Raw genomic sequence first — 10,940 nt, forward strand, 5'->3', positions numbered from 1 at the left:
AACCCAAGATGTTTCACTCTGATTTATTATTATAATTACTGCATTTAATATTTCAGACTCTATGTTCTGTCTGCTAGAACTCAGTAATCCCCTTCCTTTAGTGTTTACTGCTTCAGCCAGCCTGTGTTGCATAAGCATCAGAACATTTTCTGTTATCTTCTCAACAAGATATAGGAAGACCTCAGGGTTAAAGCTACATATTAGCTCTTAAACCTTTATTCTAATCCAAGTGATTATAATCATGAAGTTTAACATTTGAAAGCTCATTCAAAACATGAATTTTAATTATATTTATTTCGTAACTGAACTACAGATGACATTTTTAGACAAAAACAGTGCCCAAGGTTACAGGAGTAAATCTTTGATGGGGAACGGTCTTAAGGATGAGATTTTGACGGTTTTGTGGGTTTTTTGTTTTTTAACATTCAATAAATATGTTTTATCTTGCAATATCTATTTCAAAAGTTATTGTAGAAAAATAGTAACAAATTGACAATTGTAAATTCATAAAACCACTTTGAGGCATAAGTGCTTTTCTAGCACAAGTCACTGAATTGAGCACAAACCCTGAAGTATTTAATGGGAATGATTCTTGGAAAAATTATTAAATGTAATTTTAGTGCAATGTTCCCCTGCTCATTGAAATTTGCAAATATGTTTGTGCAAGGCACGTGCAGAATTCATGTAAAATTACAGAACTAACATGAGAGAAAAAAAGACGAGCAGATGACATTTGACAGGTGGTACAATGATCTACTCACTCTAGCAAGTTAGCTTGCGGATACTGGAATATAACCTTTTAGACACAGTTTCCCTGTTACTCCCTTGAATCCCATAGCTGGCATGTCAGGTCCTACTAACCAAGGGATTCCACGCCAAGTCTGCGAGGACAACCATGAACTTTTATTACAGAAAATGTTTATACTATACTATGGATTGAAACAGAGAAAAAGTAATCCATAGATTAGCAGCACATGAGTGCAGGAACAACCCACAAGCACAATTCTGCAGTAATAGGGTCTCTATGGTTGACAGTCCACACACATATGTCATGTTTTGGCTGACCAGAGGACTTGTAGGGCACAAAGCAAAGAACATCTGCCTTATAAAGCACTCATAATCCTACTATGCTACCCTTCATCACTTACAGGGTAGGTATAGATTTATCTACCACAGACCTTTATGTCTTCTCAACCTTGCTCTGGCCAAGAAGGATGAAACCAGGGAGTGAATGTACATGTGGACAACCCACCTCAAAGAACTTCAGTTACTAGTCAGTAACCTCTTTAGTCATCTTCAGGTGTTTGTCCACATGTGCACTCACACTGTGGGTGACTCTGAACTGGACTCCATACCTTCATATTTACCAGGAGCTGGGACTCAGAATCCTTGATACAAACAGCAACTCAGCACAATTCTGTTGAATGCAGCACCAATCCCAGATGCCTTTATGATGGTATACTGTCTGGTGAAAGGGTAAAAAGTCCACAGGGCTTCTTTGAATATACCCAGAATGAAAACACTAGGTTTTTTGTTTCTCTCAAAAGTGAGGCTGCTGGTATCATTCAACTTCTGGTGACAGATGCTCTGATTACTGAAAATAGTTCCATGCTGGCTGTTAAATTCTGCCTGTTATCCATATTGATAATCTCTGAATAGTGATGGTAGTATCCTTGATGCTTTTTTCAGTGGGACATTCTTCAGAAGCCTGCCTACTACATTTACACTTATGAAAAATTCAAGAACTTAACTCTTGGCATCCAGGTTTAAATCTCTAAGGGTAGTCAGAATCAGGTATCAAAAAAGCAGTGGCAGCATGGCTTTTTGTCAGGTTATCCAAGCTCGTTTTCCTCTAGACAGTTCCTCCACTCACCCTCAGTACCAGCTGAGGAGATACCAATGACAGCTTTGAAGGATTACACCATCACTACCAGAAAATGACAATCTCAAGGATGGAAGAACAAGTTCGTTCTGAACAGCACAAGCCACACTGACAGAAACTGAGGATGAAAGTGCAGTAATAGAGTGTTTCACCACTGAATAGGCTATCACATAACCCCAAACACTGAGGTGTAATTCAGCTTTCAGTCAATGGCACACTAAGAAATAAGGCTGGACAGACAGCCACACAACTTCAGGAAACCTATATTTTTGGTTGTCGTGAATTCAAATCAGCTTTAATTCTAGAATAAGATCAGTCCTGGTCTCAAATTAGGCTATCTGGTAGTTCAGGAGGTATCCAGTAAGACAAAAGACACACTATGATGTGAAAAAGTAAGACAACCTTAGTAAGGTTTCCTTCCCTAAACAATTAATGAAGTGGAGAAACGTGGAAAATTCTTCTCTCCAAATACATGTACTTCTTGTTCATCATATGCAATGTCAAGGAAAAAAGCAGTCGTGCAGGTGAATTCTGAAGTAGAAGCAGGTCCAGTCAGCATGCAAATGCAATGAAATGTCTGACAGCAACATGGAACCAGCTGATGAGTGCATGAGCAGGTGAACCATTTCCTTTCTGACTAGTCAGTGATCACAGCTAATACAGCCTTCTTGAATTTAATGGTGTGGATATTTTATTTTCGTATGTCCTTCCAGATTTCTTTCTGCTTTGGTACTGAGACTAGTTGTTCCCACTATCTGAGGCTCATGGTAAGTGACAGAGTGGTGCTCCACAGCAAAGAATGTTACCAATCTGCTCCCAATGGATCTTTGAAATATTATTTGAGAAGACTGGTACTTTGCTATCCCTGTGACCCAATGGGATTCTGTAATTTTGGGCGATACTTCTCAAATGTCTACAATGCTACATAAACAAAACTCCAAATCTGACAAACATTCTTTAAAGGCAGGAGATAGGTTTAGGTGGAAAAAGACAAAAATTCACATGAACAAACAAGTAGTTTACAGATCCTAAGCACACTTTTAAGAGGTAATACTGCTGAAGAACCAGAATTTGAATAAGGAAGTTGCAGCCTAGTCACATAATTGTTGTCCTGTTAGGTAAAGACATAGGCAAGAGACAGAGGCAAGAAACAAGAAGATATGAGGAACTGGGGGAAGGATCTGTCCTTTCAGCACTGAACTGCTTACGTGGAACATTGCCTGGGAGCTCTTAAATTAATGCAGATTGATCCATGACGCAAAACCAAACAGATCTGGGAAACTCAGAAGGAGTTTCTCAGAAAATCTCTCAGATGGCAGTCACAAGTAATGCTGTCAACTCCAGATATGCACTGAGGAGGCCCACAGATGATAACCAAAGATCCTACTGGCGATTCAGTTGCTGCAAATAAATTTTCTTTGGAGTCACAGCCAAGAACAAGAAAAAATATATTTCTCAGTTCATCAGGGATCCAAATACTCATTTCCAGGCTATTCCTCCACACAATACAGATTAGCATTGTGGGAACAAGTACAGTCACAAATGACAATGGTCATGTTTCACTTGCAGAGGAAGAGAGATAAATTTTCTTCAGAAACAACTCAAGTGGGGTATCAGCATTAAATAGTTCACAAGAAGAGATTCTTTTTTATTCTCTTTTATTTATTATTATAGAATCTAGTAACTGAAGTGGCATTTTCCAACTTCTGTGGTCATGGACTAAAAATCCAGGGCCATGCCAATGTTTGTCACCCAAGCAGGTGACAAAACAAGTAGCTGAATATTTCTAATGTGAATAGATCTTATATGTGCACAAAACCACAAATCTGCATCTATTGTATGCATGTAATTCCTGCACTACAGTTCAAAACGGATTTTACTATTTTATATCATCGTACTGTATCAACATCTTGTAGTAACGCAGCAATACTCATCAGCAAAGAAATCAGTGACAGGCATGCTGTTCTCAACACTGCTTTAAACAACTGGGTATTCATCCTCTAGTTTTTTTCAAGCTCCTTAGTGCACAAATCCTTACAAACACACATTCATCAGAAAACCAAGCAGTGCCCAAGGCAGTCAGGAGTAAGACAAATACTTAATGACATGGCACTCAGAGAACAGTCTCCCTAACATCTTAGGAAGCAAGTACTTCCTGCTCATATTTAGGTGGAGCCAATGCAACAGACTATTCTCAAAACTAGGAGTGCAAGAGAACAACCCAGTTCAGAGAAGCCTGCATTTCCTCTGTAATCAGAACGAAAAAGCTGCACTGTGTGATCAGAGAACATGAACTTATCTCACACTATGTCCTGGATTTGTAAAACTAAAAATAAAGGAATCCAAAAGTATCGATCTCTGAGATGAAACAGACACCTAGCTGCACTTCCTACAGGAGATGCAAAGAGGCAAACTGTCCTTCAGGAGTCAACAACAGAGGCCTTCCATAAGAGATAATCACCGACTCAGTAAATACCCAGTTATGGCAAAGATTCTGAATAGGTCATAATTGAGATGACTAAAACTGGAATAAAATAAAAAAACCATGAAGGAATAACTGAAACAAATAGAGGCATCAAAAGCTTAAGAGGATGATCAGGAAAAACACCTCCAATCTCAACTAATAATTTCACCTCCAATAGACAAATGTTTACGCTAGCCATTACTCAAAGACTGAGTTAATCAAGTCTGCCAAATGATAATAACCCCGTGTAACAAGAAGACTGCTTAAATACTTGGGAACTTCTGAAATAGCAAATGGTAAAGGCAACATTAAGAACAAAAAGCAAAGTCCTGTAAGTGACATTTACAAATATTCCAAAGACTCTTATACTGGAGTTCAGGTTGAAGACTACTAAGAGGCAGTTGTCCACTAAGAGAGGGTAAGTGGTAGAACACTGGGAATGCTTGATTACAGACAAGGAAAATAGGACAATAATTTTGGTATTATTAAAATATCCTTTCAATTAGCAAGAAGATGACACAAAATAATGCATTATTACAGAGAATGACAATAGCTAGAAAACAGCTTGTCAACTGAGATACAAAAATAGGGATGTGTAATAACAACAATCTTGCCACTGATACAAGCAACAACTGTTATAAGATTCAATCAATCAAGTACAAGGCAGAAACATCCCTGAGTAAACAACATTCAGAAGCAAAAGGAATCCTGAAATGTCTGTAAAAAACTTTGCAGGAAAACACTGATAAAATGAACAGTCATCAAAACCAAACTCATTACGAAATCACGAAATGGGTAAGGTTGGAAGGAACCACAATGATCCAACCTCTGTACTCAAGCAGAGTCATTCAAGAGCACATTCCACAGGATTGAGTCCAGATAGTTCTTGAGTATCTGCAGGGAGGGAGACTCCATAACCTCTCTGGGCAATCTATTCCAGTGCATGGTCACCTGCACAGTAAAGAAGTTCTTCCTCATACTCAAGAGGAACTTCTGCACATCAGTTCCTGTCTGTTGCCTCTTGTCCTATTGCTTGGCACTACCAAGAAGAGCCTGACTCCATCTTGACACCCTCCCTTCAGATAGTTATAGACATGGGTGAGGTCCCCTCTCACTTGTCTCTTGTACTGAAGGGCCCAGAAGCAGACACAGCACTCCAGATGTGGCCTCACCAGGGCAGAGTAGAGGGGCAGGATCACATCCCTTGACTGCTGGCAATGCTCTTCCTAAAGCACCTCAGTATACCACTGTCCTTGGCCAAAAGGGTTGTCTCATGGACTGCTTGTTGCCCATGAGGACCCCCAGGTCCTGCTCCACAGAGCTGCTATCCAGCAGGTCAGCCCTCAGTCTGTAATGGTACCTGGGGTTATTCCTCCCCAGGTGCAGGACCCTGCGTTTGCCTTTGTTGAATTTCAGACAGTTCTTCTCTGCCCATCTCTCCAGTCTGTCAAGGTCCTTTTGAAGGACTGCATGGCCACTCCTCCCAGCTTTGTGCCATCAGTGAACTTGATGAAGGCACTCTACTGGTCTCTTGTGCCAGAGATTCCTGAGGGCTGGTTTTGTCACTGAAGATCAATGCAAAGAAGGTAAGTAACTCTGCCTTCCCTGTGTTTGCTGTCAACAGGGTCCTCTCTCCAGTTAATAATGGGCCTACACTATCCTTTGTTTTCCTTTTGTTATTGATGTATTTGAAAAAGCCCTTTTTGTTGTCCTTGACATCCTTGGAAAGATTTAATTCCAGATGGGTCTTGGCCTTCCTTGTCTCATTTTGACTTATTCCGATAACCTCTCTGTCTTCATTCCAAGTGGCCTGACTCTGCTTCCATCTCCTGTGTATTTCCTGCTTATGCTTGAGTAATGACAGGAGTTCTTTATTCAAGCATGCAGGTCTCTTGCCCCCTTTGCCTGATTTCTTGCTCATTGGAATGCATTGTTCTTGACCCTGGAAGAGATGATCCTTGAATATCAACCAGATCTATCAACCCTTTCCCCTGCAGGACCTGTTTCCGTGGGATTCTTCCAAGAAAATCACTAAAGATGCTAAGATGAGTTCTCCTGAAGTCCATGGTTACAATTGGACTTGCTACCCTGTGTCCTCCTCACCCAATGCTGAACTCATAAGGGAGTTCTTAAAAAGCCTCAACTATAAGGCGAGTAAAATATTAATTAAACCTCTCTCTTACAAGTACCTTTCTGTTATGATGGTTAGAGGGTGGTTGATAGGAAGCTAGTAAAGGAGTACACCAGGGAACTCTGAGAACTGCATGCAAATCCACAATCTCTATCAGATGCGTAATAAATAATTAAAAGAAGTGACAAAATGTAAATCTTGTGGAAGAGTAAGCACAACTTTTGTAAAAAAAAAAACAAAACACCAGATTATACATTTACTGGACTTATCCAAGAATGCTGTGGTAGTATGAATAAAAGGAGATATCCAATTAATTTTCTAAAGGCACTAAAAGAAGTCCCTCAAATCCTTAGAAGACAGCAACCTCTCTTGGTAGTAAAACAAAGATCCTTGTACAGGTAAATTATCAGTTAATAGAAAAAGAAAAGAAAAAAACCCCAACAAACTCAGTGGGTTTCCAGAGGATCTGTACCAGGGACCCCTACCTATGTCCAACATTTTTACAAACGTTTGGAAAGGGACAGTAGAGAACAAGGTCACAAAACACGCTGACAAAAGCAGGGTAGTTAAAACATGCTAGCAGTCCATAATGTGGCAAAACAGACAAAACTAAAATCTTGATAAAATCACCAAAATTATTTTCATTGAGGAAAAAATGTCCTAACTATATATACAGAAAAACAGGCAGCATGCTAGGGGAAAGTGCTAACACTGAAACAGGTATTAGTCCTCAAGGAAGAAACATGTCTGGTTTAGTCCTGATTTAAGAAAACACTGGCTCAATGCTCAGTCAAGAAGCAAGTCTAATGCTAGGAAGCATTATGAAAGGAATGCAGAAGGAAGCAGAAAATCAGTACGCCTACGTACCGACTGCTGGATAAACCTTTGGTTCCCCATATGAGGAATGGGACAGTCAAGCAAGAAGATACAGAACAGATACAATCGAAGAGAGAAGATACGACAGTAGTCTAACGAATCATGTCTTATGATGCATTCATTAAAAGACACAAGAATTGTTTACTTGTTAACAAATAGAGATTATCATACGAAATAAGCAGGCACCATGCTAAAGGCAGGCAGATAGCAAGAGGAACTAGTTTACTTGATATAAGAACAGTGCAGCTCTGCCACAGATGCTCAGGTGTGACACTCATAAAGATTCTAAAACCAATTTTGCAAAGAACCAAAAAACCAGCTAAGACTTCTTTAACACAAGGATATCTCTTCTGAATTGCAATCATCAACAATGGAAATAATATATCAGGACAGTATCACTGTAAGCCCCTGTTGATCATACACCCTTCCCCACACAACTGCTATCAGCCATTCTCAGAACTCAGGTCCAAACGAATCTTCAGCAATGGCCCTCTCGGCATTTCATAACTGAGTAAATGCCATTCTCATTAAATATATATATATATATGTACAGTTTGGGGTTTTTTTGTTTACATCAAGTAATTTTTGTATTCTAGTACTGAACTTATCCCATTGCAAATTAGCCTGTATGTAAACTCCCTTCACACGGCTTACAAAGAAAACTGCAAGAGATCTCAAGGTATGATTATGTTTTGTGTGAAATGCCAACATAACTTGTCTATTCCTATGAACATAATCTCTTCATAATTCAGACAATGCTACACATATATTTATTTATACAGCTTATAAACTATCACAAACTATATGAAACAAAGAACTTCCATGTATCATAATAACATATCAATGTATTATAAAAACGAGGTGTATTTTATCCCAACCATAATTTTAAATTTTACCTTTATCTGGGTCCAACTGTTCCTGGGAAAGAATACCACACAATACTGGGTTCTTCCACACTCCTTTCTCTTGTGTAAGTGTAGTTAAAATGTGCAGTTCCCGGCTGCCATTTTCCATCAAGTTTTTATGAGCCACCTGAATAATATATTTTACAAAACAAAGTATTGTTAAAAAGACATTAAAAATGAGTTTTTCACACTCCTTTATACCTTATGTGGAAAAAATAACCCCTTACCAGACAGAGAGTTAAATGTATAACAAACTATACTTAATATTCAGCCGATACAGATCTTACTTCTGCCACTGTTGCCTAAGATTTAGGTTGAGAAACGAAAACAACTGAGTCCTCAAACTCACCTTGAGATTTAATAACAGGGCTACTTCTGAAATTTCTGAAACTAAATTTTGAAATAGGTCTCTCTTTTAAAAATGGACGAGCAATTTCTCTGGTCCACGTATTGGTCTGGTACCAGCTGCCTAAATTATTATTCTTCTCAAACGCTTCAGCGGCTCAATTTCTAAGTCCTGGAGACACTGAAAAAACATTTTTGTAATTGCGAAAGATTTTAGCTGTAAGACCTCACTGCATGGTTCTATGCAAATAAGATGAAAGCAGACTGGAGTCTTAAAATCAATTAAAATACTTTTCACTGCATTTATATACTAGTATAAATCTAGGAGCAGACATACACTTGGGAGCAAACAAAGTACCTGCAAAAATCAGCTGAAGTAGCGATGCACAACTTACACTGGTCCTTAAAAAAAAAGAAGGTTCACATCTTTCTTTTCATTTTTCTATTATTTTTTTACCTACTCTGAAGGTTCTGGAACACCTCAGCAAACACATCTCTTCAGAACTGATTTATATAAGGCAGTTGCTAATCAAAATTCACTATAAAATAATCAGCCTTGCATCTTCCTATGTTATTTAGGCTGAGAATCCTGAGTCAACAGTATCTGGTCTTTTTCAGTATTATTCTTTCCTCCTCCCCAATCCCCCTTTCTTCTAAATTGTAGACAGGACCTCCCACTACATATTTGTGATAAATACTGAGGAGCAGAACTTGTTCCAACACTCTCCTTTAAAGTAGAGCTCTAACCTTAACCAGCTATGCCCTCTGTGAGATCTAACAATCCTGCAGTATCAAGAGGCCTTTCATTCATAAGTTTCAAATGTACAACAACATATAGTAAATAATGACTTATATGATAATATTTCATTTCTAGGAGTGTTAACAGACAAATATATCTTAAAACATGAATTTTCTTTCAATAATGTGTAAATATTTTTTCTCCACAGCTGCTGCTGCATGCAGGTGAACATGAGCTTCAGCAATTACTGCAGAGTACATAGGATTTCCAGCTGAAGGCTTTGCTCTTTACAGACATGTTACATGCTCAACATTCCTAAGTTTCCAAACCATTCTGAAAAGCTATTAAGACTCCACTCCATGAATCAAACTCACCTGTACAAAAGCCTGAAATTCTTCCCATTTATTTTCAGGTAAATCCAGAGGCAGACACAGTAGAAGTTCAATACAGCTTCTGGAAGTCAAATGGAAGAATCATTTGAGGCAATTTTTGACTTTTAAAACGTATAATCAACAATTCTTTATTCTAATATCCAAACAGTTATTTGTTTGAAACATCAGTCACAAAAGTTTGCTTTCTTTGAACGCATAAAGAAAAGAAGGTCCTAGACACTCTTGCAGAAACTGTGAAAGCAAACTCTCTAAAGATACTGTTAAAAAAATAAAAAAAAAAAAGGATTTGTCATCAAATCTGATCCTCCAAAAGCCTGTGTAAACTGATGCACTTTCAGATTGCAAGCAGACCAATAGTAGCAAAGTGTTTCAAGCCAGGAATGTTGGCTTGCCCTATATCAGGAGTCCTTCTTGCCTCATTTCAAACAATGAAAGATATTTTCTCTCACATATAGCATCCACCACGAGGAAGGTAGGTGCTTCCTAACCTTTTTAACACCAAATTGGGAAAGCATTTAGGCAGTGCAAAGTTAAAACTGTACAGGTTGGTTTTAGTAACGAAAAAGAATATACTCACAGTGCTAAACGTTCAAGCACAAAGGCTACATTTTCACACTCAGAGGTAAGATAAGGTCGTGCTTTAACATAACTTCGGATAGCCACCGTGTACACCTCCAGCAGAGGCAGAGGGTCTTCTGATGTTTTCCACTTTTCTGCATATTCCAACAAAGTCTGTTTGGAAAAGGAAAAAACAATCACAAGTTCAAGAACAAGTGTAAATTTTAAATTTTATATTCCTCACTAGTAGACCACCCTCCTTAATGATTACATATCTTCTCCCTCATATGAATTGCATGTTCTCAAAGCATGCCTTTTTCCATTAAAATTTATTGTTTCATTAACATCTGGAACTTAAGACTCCACACACAATCATTCTCTGATCATATAAAAACGTTATGACTGACACTTCCTCTCTGTGGTACCATCATATGATTCATTTTACATTCATATTTTCCAAGCATAGAAGCCTGAAGAGCATATCATAATTAAGGTACTGAAAACTCATTTTTTAGACATTCACCTCTACAGTTCAGCTTCTAAAGCAAGTAAATTTGAAAGTTCTAGCCTTTACTTTATCTTCTCTGTCTTGCCACCTTACTGATACAGGTATCTTCAGGACATTGCTTTTTACATGGCCCTGAAAGA

The 10,940-nt window shown here is 38.4% G+C and overlaps 1 protein-coding gene across 3 annotated transcripts in view; it reads right to left on the reverse strand.

The window, feature by feature from the left end:
• ZNF292 (zinc finger protein 292) overlaps positions 1-10,463 on the reverse strand; it is a 28,530-nt gene extending 18,067 nt beyond the window's left edge. The window contains exons 1-3 of one of the 3 annotated variants that reach the window (XM_025895737.2): positions 10,312-10,463; positions 9,717-9,795; positions 8,250-8,385 (exon numbers count right to left, since the gene is read on the reverse strand). In XM_025895737.2, the coding sequence (XP_025751522.2) occupies positions 8,250-8,367 (118 nt within the window). In that variant the 5' untranslated portion in view covers positions 8,368-8,385; positions 9,717-9,795; positions 10,312-10,463. Of the gene's footprint in view, positions 1-8,249; positions 8,386-8,607; positions 8,728-9,716; positions 9,796-10,311 lie in introns of those variants that run through there. The other 2 variants (XM_018077968.2, XM_018077969.2) reach the window with 2 other exon arrangements.
• Positions 10,464-10,940: the final 477 nt, after the last annotated feature.

The sequence above is a fragment of the Manacus vitellinus genome, unplaced genomic scaffold (genome assembly GCF_001715985.3).
Source record: "Manacus vitellinus isolate BGI_N305 unplaced genomic scaffold, ASM171598v3 scaffold_4_pilon, whole genome shotgun sequence".
NCBI lineage: Eukaryota > Metazoa > Chordata > Aves > Passeriformes > Pipridae > Manacus > Manacus vitellinus.